The 14,145-nt window shown below is 39.4% G+C and overlaps 2 protein-coding genes across 2 annotated transcripts; both read right to left on the bottom strand.

Annotated features, from left to right (window-relative positions):
- Positions 1-828: 828 nt before the first annotated feature.
- gpr18 (G protein-coupled receptor 18) lies at positions 829-3,490 on the bottom strand. Its single transcript, XM_085249196.1, has 3 exons — positions 3,332-3,490; positions 2,556-2,605; positions 829-2,265 (listed from the first exon to the last, which is right to left on the bottom strand). The coding sequence occupies exons 2-3, from the start codon at positions 2,588-2,590 to the stop codon at positions 1,254-1,256; spliced, it is 1,047 nt and encodes a 348-aa protein (XP_085105322.1). The 5' UTR covers positions 2,591-2,605; positions 3,332-3,490; the 3' UTR covers positions 829-1,253.
- A 4,881-nt stretch (positions 3,491-8,371) lies between these two features.
- gpr183a (G protein-coupled receptor 183a) lies at positions 8,372-13,392 on the bottom strand. The gene is made up of 2 exons (XM_085250022.1): positions 13,005-13,392; positions 8,372-11,082 (listed from the first exon to the last, which is right to left on the bottom strand). Exon 2 carries the CDS (start codon positions 11,062-11,064, stop codon positions 9,964-9,966), a length of 1,101 nt encoding a protein of 366 aa, XP_085106148.1. The 5' UTR covers positions 11,065-11,082; positions 13,005-13,392; the 3' UTR covers positions 8,372-9,963.
- Positions 13,393-14,145: the final 753 nt, after the last annotated feature.

The following is a 14,145-nucleotide window of genomic DNA, read 5'->3' as shown; positions in this document are numbered from 1 at the left end:
ACATTCACGTCTAACTCATTTCCTTGTCTGTCATTTGAGGAAGAAGAAACTGAGAATAAATTACTTTTGCGGCAGAGACCTGACACTGAAGTATCTCCGTGTAGAAAAAAAGGTTCTCTCTTTTAAGCTTAAGGTGGTTTTAAATCTACCGAATAGCCTCCCTGACATCTCTCGAGCATGTTACTGTAAATGCACTCCAAGCGACTGAATCATTTAACATCCAATCAATACAATTCACATTGCACCATAAACACGCTTTGGTCTGATTCCTGTTTCGGAAAGCTGCTAGGACTTCTGTGTAAATGAGGCGCACTGGTTGTTTCACGGGGAAGAAAAACTGAAGTGTTGGCTTTTGTGAAGCTGGATGTAATAAATGAAATCCCCCAATGAACAAAGAAAAAGACTTTTAAAACAGAAAACAAAAATCTTGCACAGTCTGCTTGACAAAAGTCAAGAAAGCACTGTGATGGCCTGCTCTCCTGGGTTGATGGGATCTGTTGTAGCTGTGCCATGCTGCCATCACCTGGCCAATAAATTTACAGCAATTTTAACAAAACTTGTGGTGTGTTGTATGTGCTGCACCACAGGTTGGACTTTCCCTTTTTTCTATGCAAATCTAAATATAAAAGCAGCCGAAAAAACTTTGCTCCTTGTGTGCATGACATCATGCCGCAGCAATGGCAACATTTGCTCACTTCGCCTCTGCAGAAACCGAGGTGCTGCAGAGGTAAAGTTCAAAACACCGCACGATAACAAACCAAAGAGACAATATGTAAAACCCACCATTGTTTCCTGTAAGTCCCCCCACCCCCACCCCCACCCCCCGTGGAGGCTGTCAGTGACGCTGCGAGTAGGTTGAGAAGAGTTTCAATGTTCACGTACAACAAAGCAGACATTGAGATACTGTGTGCTACATCTTAAATGAATGTGAGCTTTATTTTCACCTGCACACATCACACCTGAGACACAGCCACTCGTGCTTTGTCTGCTAAAGCAAAGATGCACAAAAAAAAGAAGAAAAACACCATCTCAAGTCTCATGGGTGAGTCAATCAGCTCTGAACACAGATGTTTTTTGCCACAACAGCAGCACTCCCATACTGTGAGTGTAAATTACACCTTGGAAATTAATTGCAAGTTCTTGATTTAGACTTTGATAATGAACCATGTACACAGCGATGCATTCAGTGTTACATTGTGCAAAAGCGCTCACAGTACGTATCGCAGTCCCATTTTGAAATGACTGTGGCTGTTTCATATCATTGCGCTGGTCATATTGCTCATTGATCTGATGCTGCCTGTGTGCGTGTGCCTGCTCTTTCGTCTCACGCTCCGCAGATAGTTCCTGTACAGAATCACGCTAATCACCCTGTCCTGGAACTGCTTGGAGACGATGTAGTACAGGATGATATCCAAGACTGTGCTTAGGTTCATGAGGAATGTGGTGAAGACTGCCCAAGTGCTATACCCCCCGTCGATGCCGTTCCCCAGCAAACGGACAACCAAACACACATGAAAAGGCACAAAACACACCAGCACTTGGATAATGAGCGTGATTATAATCCGGATGGACTTTTGCTTTACTTTAGGTTTGAGTTTAGAGGTGCGGCCATGAATCAGATTGTCCACAATGACGACATAGCAGCCGATCATTATGCAGATGGGGACGAGGAAGAAAAAGATAAGTCGCACAAAGTTGACGGGGTTGTCATGGCGCATGTGGATGATGTCTTGCATCTTGATGCAGGTGGTGAAGTTAGAGGCCCGGTCAGGGTCCTTCTGGGAGAAGAGCAATGGTACAGAACTGCCCATGGTCATGACCCAGACCCCAACACTGCCCACCACAGCCTTCGGGACGTTTCTCAACTCCTTGCCGTGCTTTGGCTGGACAATGGCCATGTAACGGTCAGTGCTAATCAGGGCAAACAGCCACAAAGCCATGCAAGGGTAGAAAATGGTGAAGGCTGCCATGATTCGACAGAAAAGATCTCCAAAAGGCCAGTAGTCCTGGTGGTGGTATACCATTCTGAAAGGAAGCAGCAGGATGAAGGTGAGGTCTACCAGTGCCACGTTTATCATGTGGATAGTGACTGAGTTCCTTTTCTTTGTGGTTAGGGCAAACACCCATAAAGCTGTGAAATTAACCATGACTCCAATGACGAAGATGAAGCAGTAGAAAATCAGGCCTGAAATGCGGTACTCCACTGGTCCCTGCTCTGGCTTCATAGTTGCAGACATGTTGGTGGAGTTTAGATCCACTGTCATACTGAAAGACAATGGCGTTTGTTTCAGTTGTCATTCATTAGTACCTTTGTTTCAACATTTCGGTTTATATATCACATGTGGTCATGTCTGATGCAGCTGTGGTGCTTTTAATATTCGTATGACACATCCAAAAAGGTTTTGGTACTGAAAAGGATGTACTTTGGCTACCACTTGTGGATCCCTAAAAGTACATCAGCTACATGGAGCTGAATAATTTCAATCAGCTACAAATTCTTAGAGTGACAGTTATGACCAAAATAATCTGTCAAAACAACTCAAAATATAACTTACATATATGGATTGTTTTGAATCTGTTCCTCATCCATCCACACGAGTAAAATCTGAGAAGAAAGACCAAAACATAAAACTTAGAAAAAATGTAAAACTAAGAGTCTTTCCTAACGTTTAGCACGATCAAACCGTCTGCTCTAGACGGGAATTAAAACGACACAATTAGATTTACAGAAGTGACACTTAGTTGAAATGGTGGCTTCTTCTAAATATGGACATTTTTATGTTACAGATGACAGCAGCAGCTGTTAATTTGAATATATATTTTTAAAATGCGGTGCAGCTGTACCATGCGAAACAGAGAGCTTTTCTATAACTGCAGACAACAAAAATCACCCAAATAAACAGAAAAAGAAAAAAATGAAAGCAAATGTTTGATTGAACTGCAATCTGTGGTTAGAGTCAAATGTGGAAGTGTGATTTGTATCCCTGAGAAAGTGATTTAGTATCTTGATAAGAAATCATGTGACTTCTGTTTGACATTTACCCATTTCTTTTCTACTGTACTCCACTCTACGTACTTTTTTTTTATTGTATGTAAATAAAATTATAGAATATCTATCAATCTAGATATCCCACAGCAAACTAGACATAATCTAGATGAAAGAAAGATGTAAATGAAACAAACATATCATGTGAATCGATTTTTAGTAGCACCAAAAGACGCATACTGTACAAAGTAGCCATGAAACACGTCTGCCAATACTACAACCTTCAACGCTTAAAAGTGAAACAGATCAGGTAGCTTTGCCTGGACAATAAAAGGCTGCACTTACCACAAAAATCAAACAAACATCTTGACAAGCTCACAACAGCAGGTTTATGAAGCCAAATGGAGCTCATGAAGATGTCAGAATACCAAGCTCTCACGGCCAAAACAGGGAAGTGAATACTTTCTCTCTGAATTTGACTGTAATGGTGGCGAGACAGAAGAGGCTGTAAAGCCCCCTTCACTTCCTGTGTCGCCCGTGCGTTATAGTTTCTGCTCTTTTTTAGATTCCTTTACACTGTCTGCGTGGTTGGAACAGAAATGGACTACAGCTTTCCACAGTCTGCAATTACACCCCCTTAAAGAAAATGATGTGCCATTAGAAGTGGGAGTGTGTTTGGCAGGCAGAGAGATGGCAGATTTAGGGCGAGTTATTGATTGGAAAAGTGGGGTCTGTCACAGCACATTAGTTCTCAGGGGAGTAATCCACAGCAGGTTGCTGCGAGAAGCATCTGCTGCTGGAGAGAAGTAATTAAAAACAGGATGTTGAGGCAGTTGCCATATAAACAGGAAATAAGACGGTGGTAATAGACACTTCACGCTGATGCTGGGAGATGGTTTTACACCACATCGGCTTAATGGATGCAAAGCGCATAGCTCAGGTGAAACGCTCAAGGTCAGCGTGGACCCGGATTGAATACAGATTAATGCGTCTGATTAGTGTGTGTGTGTAAGGTGGTAAAAACTATCAATTGGGACGTTTGACTCAAAGAACTTTGTGAGAACAAAACTTCTTCTGTTCACGTCCTCGCTGGTTCATTCGCAGGGCTTAAAATAGACCGTTTCCATCACTCACCACAGGTTTTTTCTTTTTTGCGGCTCCCACAAAAGGTTTTACATGTTGCCCCGATGCACATTCATAATTGTGCCGTGCAGATTTGTCAGCTTTGATGCTAAACTTCTTCTTATTGTCAGTGGATTTTGGGTTTTTTTTAGTACTGCATTTTGATCACAGCTCATTCAGTCTAATTCTTATTCTTGGGAAATAATTATCTATCGGCTTGTCCTCTTGATGTGTCTTAAAAAAAATCTCGCACCAGATGGTACTTTGTGTTCATTGCAATATGTTGTTATGACAACAGTCTGTGTGATGTTTTCCTCTCTTTGATAGTTGTCATGTGGTTGCGTCAATATTCAACTCTATAGTACATGTTTAATTATTCACCTGTATAAGCAACAAGGAGTGTATTTATGCTTTCTCTATACAGATAACCAGACATCAACTACCTCTCCCCTTCTCCCTTTGCTCTTTTTAAACTATCTATTTTATACTATGCCATTTTTTGTAAAAGCATAAAAGTAATATTTCAATAAAATGATTATTAGGTCCTCTTTTGTAGCTTCCGTCTACATTTAGAATTGATATATGGCCCCTCTGAGAAGCACATTTTATTTGGTTAATCACCACCTCTCTTACGCTGTTTTACACTGCCCTCTAGAGGCTGAAAAGAAATACTACAACACATCCAGCCTGTGGCTTATTTATTCACTGCGGAACGTATATATTATTTTTACATTAAAGAAAGCATTATATCAGTATATCATATTTTATTTGTAGTAACTGCTTTCTAAATTTAAGGATTCGCAAACTCAATATTTGTTCAAGGTGGCGCAGAGTTGAAGGGTTTTGTACGCAAACTTTCTTTGACCACATTAGTTAGCTGCGCTGTGGTGTAGTGGTTAGCAGTGATAGCTCATACCAAAAAGGTCGATCTTATGATGTACTTTATCAGCTGATGAGTCTAAATGTGAGAGTGAATTATGGTTTGTCTCAACCCTGTCCAAGAAGCACTCTGGCTCCCACATGCGCACTTTCATCATCAGGCCCCCCTTTCAGACCCACTGCAGTGTGCTAGAAGGCCTGTGTGGGACTCCCTGTTTCCCGTTTGGTGACCTTTGGTGTTTCTCGTTTTCACACACACTAAACAGTAATGACGCTCGAGTCATATAAAAGTAATGTTTAAAATTATAAAAAAAAAATCCACAAGAGTCTATAAAATGTTATTTGTGCCAGTTTCATTAGAACAGGGGTGTCAAACTCAAATACACAGTGGGCCAAAATTCAAAACTGCAACAAAGTCGCGGGCTAACGTTAATATTTATTGAAATATATTTATTCCTCCAGATATAAGAATGAATCTTTTCTTATGGACTCAAACACGTTTTGCTGAAAAACTGAATATGGAACAAGCAAAGCTTAATACTAAACAATATATATATATATTAGCTGTATAATACCAGTAGGCCAGCTCTGATAGTAATTTGGTATGGCTTCGCGGGCCAGAGTTTGACACCTATGCATTAGAATATTGTTGTTATCACACACACATGTAAATTAATTTCTAATTCATAAATTAATCATTTTATGTCACAACAACATGCGACAAAGTAACATCAACTCTGTAATTATTAAAGATTAGTTAATATCAGTCATCATGGAGCCTATCCTAGCCATCACTGGGTGAGAGGCAGGACACACCATGAGCATGTTGCGCGTCTACCACGGTGCTAACACAGAGTAAGAGAATCATTTACACTTAAATTCACACCTAGAGCATGGCCACCACCATGCAGCACCATGCTAAACTTTAACTAAATACCCATTCATTACCTGTCAATTTTCCATGTATTAGTTGGGATTATTATAAAGGTTTGTCTCAAAAACCTCCATATTTAAAATATCTGACCTATGGCCATGATTCTGACATGATGTTCATACTGTCAGCCCCTCCGAGAAATATAAGTGACAGAAACAAAGCACGATGAAGCAGCTGACAATTATATGTGTGAAATATGTGTTTATTGCAAACGAAGAAACCACACTATCATCAAGAGACATGTTCCCGTTGAACTAAACGTACGAAGATAACAGTGTCAAAATGCATATATGTCAATATATGCATATATTCTGACTCATACTTAACTCTTATGTAAATGCAAAACATTCCAGTAACATAAGTTGACCTATGAAAAAATGAACAACAAAACAAGAAAACATATCTTGTTTTGTATAACCAAAGGCGTAAAATCCAAGAAAGAAAGATGCTGTTTTGCATGTACGTATGACAGTGACGTAGATGGTTAACTTAAATGGCTGATTAATTTCTATCTGGTGACTAAATGTCATCAGATAACATTCCAAGTATTTTGTCTAGTTTCAAGTATTTTTACCACAGCTTCACTTTTTTGCTCCTTTTCTCACAGCTACCACACCAGCAAACTTCCTGCAGCTTAGAGATTAAATCAGGTTTGTACAGAGGTGACAGCGAAAAGTTACGTTAATTACTTGTTGGAGTACTTTTAATGTCAGCCTACTCAGAGGAGACAAAACCGTGAGTTCAGGTTTTTATCGTTGTACATCGCTGCTGTTTGGTTTTCAAACAGCACAGCTGACAGATCTGTGGATCAGATTACATCCAGGTGAAGCTATAAACCATGTTCTCGGTGCAGCACCTTCGTGCTAGCTCTGACACTACAACTGCAAATCTGTCTTCAGCGTAACTTACCAGGCTTTATCTAATGTGGTCATGTTGTGATTTGTTAAATGATGGCAGTGTGCCTTTGAAAACTATTGTTTGAGAGCTCAACATCCCCTTTTATATATACATTAAAATGGTGTCGTTTTATCTTTTATCGTTTGATTATTTGTGAGAAATCAAGTGATACAGGAAACACATTGACATTAAAATGTGTAAGTGCAAATGTTTGTGTGACACACTAAATGTGGGTGGTGAATGTGTCAGAGGGCTGGCAGCTCTGTAACAAGAGTACCAGGTTTTCTTAATACAAATACTAAGATGCTTTAAGTTTTTCTGTTGATGTTTTGATGTCTTTTATATTTACATACTTGTAAATTTCTTGATAGCAATTCCACCCAACTGCTAATTTTTACAAATCAGTGGCACAGTTTTTGGATACTCTTAGTACATCTGATTTCTTCACTTAATGGCACTCTTAGCATTTTTTCATATATATAAAATTTTTCTGTAATAAGTGCTACAAACCCCTTGCGTTCCAAAGTTCAAAGTTCTTCACAGTACTGTACTTTGTAAATGGTGCCATGTGTTTTGCTCTGTGGGTTTGCTGCCACCCTGGCATATGTTATAGTGACACATAAGCGTTAAACGCTGCTGAACTTCTCACTAGTTAGTCTTTTTTTAACATTGTGCTCCGTTTCTTTGCAATCGCATATCAAAGCCTCCTTCAGAAATATTCCTTCTGTTCTGCTCTGTTCTAAACACAACAGCCAAAAAAGGCCACTGTTTCACAATCTTAGCAAATTAGACAGAATTGTGCAACCTGATAGCAAGATATGTAAACAAATATAAGATCAAATTCTAGAACTAAAGTTCAAACTGTCTTCAGTAGCTTGAACCGACCAAAAGGCCTGTCACAGTCTCCCAACACATGTGTAATTCAAACTAAAAGCAAAAAGTTTACACCTTTCCAAAATGCGAAGGCAGTAAAAATAAATCCTCGCACATATTTTTTCAGACCTTTTGATGCCAGCTTACAGTAGACGCTCTCTGAACTTTGTGCTGAAAGGTTCATGGTGGTGTACTGTTGGGTGCAGGCTGCTATGCAAGAGGTGAGAGTTTGCATTCCACCACACCACTGTTCTTTTTTCTCAAACCTCAGACCAAGCATTTGGCTTACTTAACCAGTTAAATTAGTTAAACTAGTGCTCATTTCTCAATGTCCTTAAAAATATTGTTGGATGCATGCAATATTCTGTTATATTTTATAATTCTTTCTTACCTCAAATATTGAAATTTATATGTGCACAATTTCTGCTGCTTCACTGATAAAACACATCTGTGTTGACTGAATTTCTAATAACCAGACCTGACATCCCTTCATGGCCTTCTAGTTCAGTGGGAAGGTGATGGTGTTGTGAGATAACGTGAAATGGGTGTTAAATCTAAGAACGATTCGTGGTGGTGACTCAATATACTATAAACAGAGCTGCTGTTTGCATCCAGCAAGAAGCGGATATACCCACAATATAAACACAATCTCAGTCACATCCAAAACATTATTAATAATTATTACAAGTCATTTATTATGTACAGTGCTGCATAAACATGTCAAGCATTGAAGTGACAATTGCTCCAAAAACAATGCTGTGAAGAGTTTTCATTTACCAATTATAGTTACACAAGGTGCAGTAAAAAGGAAAAAAAGCATATCAGTATCTGGGCAGAATCGGAATCAGAATACTTTATAATCCCCAAGAAAATGATGCTGTTAGAGCTGCTCCAATAAGAAAAGTAACAGATTGAACTAAAGTAAATAATACAATGTGTTATAAAGTTACAATCAATTAAACTTAAAGACTGGCAAAGATCAAGGGCCTTTAAAGGTTTTCTAACTATCTTCAGATTTAGCTACACTTTATTTTTTTGTGAATTTAGAGTTTTGCAATGCTTTCCGTTTCTTCGGGTAATTCCAGCCACACATGTATGATGATTGGTCTACCTCAGGCTTTATTGCACTAGTTGTACTTCTAAAATCATACTAAAGAATAAGTTTAGCACCCTTCCGAAAGTACGGTATAATGGTTACATATTTAAAGATTACTAATGCCCCCAAATTTTTTGTTGAGTACTACGAGCTCGCTCGCAAAGCTAAACAGTTTTATGACTGACTTAACAGATGTTAATCACTTAGCAAACCACAGGGTGAAATGCAGTTTCTGCAGTTTTTCAGCGGTTTTTGGTCACGTTAGTACCCTTTTATAAATATATCACTACACATGGCATACAGTTTTATGACGGCCGTTCCTGTGGCCTATTTACATGTGGTAAATGCTGTGTGTTGTTCACACATTAAACCTAAAATATAGACCATAAAATTCAACAAGAAACATAACAAACTGCTGGTGGTGGAACATATAGCACTTGAAACCACTGCGTCTCTAACTCTTGCGCAGACAGAAAATAATAACTATAGAAACAGATCCAGAACAGTTAAAGTTGTTGCAAACGTCTCTTTAAATAAACAACAAACAAACAATAAAAAAACAACCTCATCCTCAAGCCACTAAATAACAATGCATGATTATCCAAACAGGAAAATATTAAATATGTTGCTTTTGCAAACATTTAAGGTTGGCAGAGAGTTGGAATAATCTCTGTCGATTTCCCTGAACTATTACACCTGAAAGCTGAACCGAAACTTGGGGAAAATAAAAGACAATTGAAGCGTGATTCTGTACGAGAATGAAACTTCTGTCAGATCTAATTCATCCTTACATTTCAGTTCATAGAAGTATCACTGTAAGTGAGTCCCTTTGATGTGAGCTTGCTGGTTTTGAATCCAGGCTGGTGCCTTCCAGACCTGTGTGGCTCTATTGGTACTGTGGTTTCCTCCCATTCTCCATGTTAGCTCTGCAACAGGTTCCTCCTTGAATTCTCAGACATTTCCAGAAATGTCCTTTGAGTGCTTTCACTTGTGGAAAACAATCCATTTCCAGTGTCTACAGATGCTGGGCATTTGTGATGATGCAAAAGTCCATTTAAAGGTTAAAACCTCTTTATTTGAGACACTATCTTTGAGAAAAGTCACCCTGAGAAAAACAAAACGAAACAAAAAGATTCCTCTTATTCTGTGCAGCTCTTTGTCCCTTAATTCTTTAGATCAGTCGTGATAGTGGGATCTTCGTTCTGTGACTGTTCCCATAACTGAGCTGTTTAGCTGGATCTTGTTACCGTCGAGGAAATCCTTGGAGGAACCTTCAGGAGACACTCTCACTGCGCTGGAGAATGACATGCTAACGTGCACCTTCAGGATTTTCAGGAGTTTTCTTTTGTAGCCCTTACAGGCAAAGAAATAGATAAACGGATCCAAGCAGGAGTTGAGGTTCATCAGACATACGGTGATGTGCAGTGACACCTGAAAGGCTGTGAGCTGACTGCAGTCGGGTTCCGACACCAGCTTGCGGATCATGTACTGCAGGAGGTCAATGTGGTAGGGGCTGAAGCACACGATAAACACCACGGACACGCAGCAGATCACTCCGATGGCCTTGCGGCTCCTGCCGGACTTTTCTGTTAAATGGTTGTTCTTGGCTGTTAAGTGAAGCTTGGAGCATAAGACAGAATAACACACCAGGATGGTGACGACAGGGATAACATAACCCAAGCCAACAGCACCAATCAGTGTAGTGGCAATATGTGGAACTTTATCAAGGTTGGGGTATTCCATGCAGGTGATGTAGCCATCAGGTTCATTGTGGCACATGTTAATGTAAAGCAGTGGGAGTGTCTGACCCAGGACCAGCAGCCACACGCCAACACAAATGTAGCGCACGTTACTGACTTTCCTGAGTCGGGCAAAACGCAGAGGCAAGACCACGGCGATGAAGCGGTCCACACTGAGACAGGTCATGAAGTTGACTCCCGCATAGGTGTTGATATAGAAGATAAGGCCTGAGATCTTGCACAGAGCTTCTCCTAGTGGCCAGTGGAAACCCAAAGCATAGTAGATGATCCTCAAAGGCAGAGAGAGGGTGAAGAGGATGTCGGATATGACCAGGTTGAGAGAGTACAAGGTAGTGGAGTTTATCTTCTTCAGATTGGGACGGATTACATGGAGGGCCAGGCAGTTACCAAACAGTCCCACAAAGAACACAAGGCTGTAGAAAAGAGGCATGAGGATTTTGGCATACTCCCGATGAGCATACAGGGTGGTACAGTTAGAGGTACTGTTGACGGTTGTGGTTGCGGCGGCAGAACCCATCTTTAATTTATTGAGTATCTGCATAAAAGAAAAAAATACAATCACACTTGGTTTCAATCTAGAGAGTAACACATTGCTTTGAGTTTTTTTCTTATTTTTTGTATGTAACAAATTAAAGGAAAAAAAATAAATAAACTGAACTGCTGAGACTTTCTTTATGATGATATGAAACTATTGTCAACATTGGTGTGAGAACACATAGAGGGTTACAGATCCATGACCGTGTTTCGAAAGGGAAGTAAAAGGAGCATGTCTCAAAGTCAATTTCCTCACAGTCTACAAAATTGTTGCGTGAATGGCAGTATCATTAAAAAAAAATCTTAAATGGCAATGCTGACATTATCTTTTAGGTTGTGTTTCTAAACTCTAACAAATTATAAAGTTATATTTTAAAAAACTGTTGCTATGGACAGTCAAAGCAAGCAAATTGACTATTTTGTTCTTCATGAAAGTAAAACCTGATCTGTCAACAGCAAGAGTTAACAATGAGTTGTGAAACAGTGAACACTGTGAACAAAGTGCTGTAAGGTACAAATAGATTTTTTGCTTTGTAGTGCCATCTTGTGGTTTGAAATTTTGTGCAAACAAAGATACACCTGATATCTGAGAGGAACTGGTGACAGACTGGAACTGCAAAGCACATGTAAACAGCCACACGTATGAAGCCTTGGCTTTCAAACATCACAGTCCCGTCGACCCAGATGATTCATAAAATCCTGAGCCAACATCATAATGCATTACGAAAAGATAAACGAACGCCTCCAAAGGTTGTACATTTATGTCCCGACTGGCTACTTTGTCGCAGCGTGAGGTTAGCATATTTAGCTTTTAATCTGCATATGCAGCTCTTCTCCTTTTCTATTCTGACAGATGATTGTGGTTTGTTTTTTTTAATATAGCATATTTTCCTTTTCATACATGAAATTGGTTTTATATTTCTTATATTTCTGTCTCAAGTGACTACCAGGGAAAATAGCACAAGTCAAGTTCATTTCCAAACTGTTCCAATTCTTTATTTAAATTTTTGACTCACAGGACGTTTCTGGCATAGCGCGTGTGGTTAAAAGTGCCATGAAGGAAGTCAGTGAACAATGCCTCTGCTCAACGGCTATTCTCAATGCAGCTGCAACTCTGTCACATAAACAGCACAAAAAAAAAGTTTATTAAAAAAAAAAAAGCGGTGTTACTAGCTGGCCTTGGGTATGAGGAAGTGAGCTTCCCCAAGGTACTCTACCCTTGAAGGCAGTTGGAGTGCCACATTGTGTACATTGAGACTGCCTTATCATTCTATCTATCTGTTTGACCACATGGTGGGGTGGAGAAAAATGTTTCCTGGCCCACCAATTGCATTTTGGACAAACCTGCAACAACACTGTTTCCTTCCCACTGTCGTCAAAGTGCTTGCTCATAGGGGGTCTTAAGATTATTGGGTTTTTCTCTGTATCTATGAAGCGCCTTGAGGCGATTTTTGTTGTGATTTGGCGCTATATAAATAAAATTGAATTGAATTGAACACTGTTGTGTTTAAATAGTTTCAAAAAGCTGTTGTATGACTTCACAAATTTGAAGTGTGTGTGTTATAAAAGTGTGTTTCTTACGATAGTTAGTAATGTGAGTGTGGTAATGTCACGTTTACACAAGTGAGCGAGTATTTTGTTTTTCTGAATCTGCCAAATTCAATTACATTAAAGAATAAAGGATGAAGATTGTAACGATATTTAAAAATGTTTATTTAAAAACACTTTTTTGCTTTGGTGTGAGACATTTACGTGGAGTAAATTCCTGACTCTAGTCTATGCCCTGTTTTCATACATTTAGTCCACGTATATTAATCTATATGATCACCTGAAATTGATTTTGGCAAGTCAAAAGAGACACGGTGTTCACCGTTACACTACAAAACAAGTTAAAGTTTGGAAAAAACACAGAGAGAAACTTACCTTACAGATGGAACGTGCTGCTCATCAGACTTGAAGTCCCATTTATTCAACCGACGTTATTTTTGGCGGAAAGATATCACAGCTGCCCTGAGCGCGGTACCGTCACACTGACCTGGGTGAAAATAACAAGACAAAGTAATCAAGATCAGTATCTCCTGCCAGTAACCATAGTGACAAAATATCCTGTTCTAGCGCTCAGTTTCTCTCTCTCTCTCTCTCTGTTTCTTTCGCACCGTTTGCCCGTCTCTCACTTTTCTCGCTTTAACTCAACTTTTTCAAAAGTTTTGTCTTTAAAAAAAACTCTTGCAAAACACCTACTGATAACGCCAAAAGACGTGCTCAGTGTCACTCGTTACATCAAAATAAAACAAATCATTTCATTGGCATTTGTGGTCTAAAAAGTGGGTGGTGAGTCATGTGTGACTTTTTGAGCGGGGGGGCAAAATGTAGGTTTCATACACATGCTGTGCCCATGTGAGTACTCATGGGAGGATGTTGCTTCAGGTGCAGGAGTATGACCGTCAGCATTTTTATAAAATCATATATGCAACACAGCAATTTTGTTTTTCTTAATGTATTATTGTAAAGAGACTGGCTCACAACAGCACCGCACTTCTCTCCAGTAATCCTCAATTCAAGCTCAGAGTAATTCGCTTCCTTCTGATCAGTTTTCCCCTAGACTAAACAAATGAGTGATAGCTAAATGAGTGATAAACTTCCCCTTCAGTCCAAAGATACATTGGCTTTGATGTTATTAGCTCAGGCTCACTTTCAAAGTTGACGAACCACACAGATCTGAGACGACACAAATATAGTAAAGAATCCCCGCAGGCAAATGTGGTAGTCGCAAACATGCTTTGGAGTAAGAGATCAGAGACTGGTTTCACTGTATTATGTGGTTATGCTTTGATATATTGCAGAGAAAAAAGAAAAAATGATTTTACATACCTGTGCTTTTAAATGAGCAGGTTTTCTGAAGGCATCAATTAACTTTAAGACAAAATGCTATTGCTATGCTCAAATTAGAGCTTCAAATTCGGTATACTTACAGCTTATAGCAACAGTTATCCTGTGGTTTTAACACCTTTAAATCACCACCGCCCTTTAGGATACTTTGAATTTGAACGCGCACAACTACAGG

The sequence above is a fragment of the Mchenga conophoros genome, linkage group LG16 (assembly GCF_057382185.1).
Source record: "Mchenga conophoros isolate Kocher_MC1m ecotype Shallow Benthic linkage group LG16, M_conophoros_male_GT1.1, whole genome shotgun sequence".
NCBI classification, from domain to species: Eukaryota; Metazoa; Chordata; class Actinopteri; order Cichliformes; family Cichlidae; genus Mchenga; species Mchenga conophoros.
The sequence above is the reverse complement of the archived record's forward strand: the minus strand, read 5'-3'. Positions and strand labels throughout refer to the sequence as shown.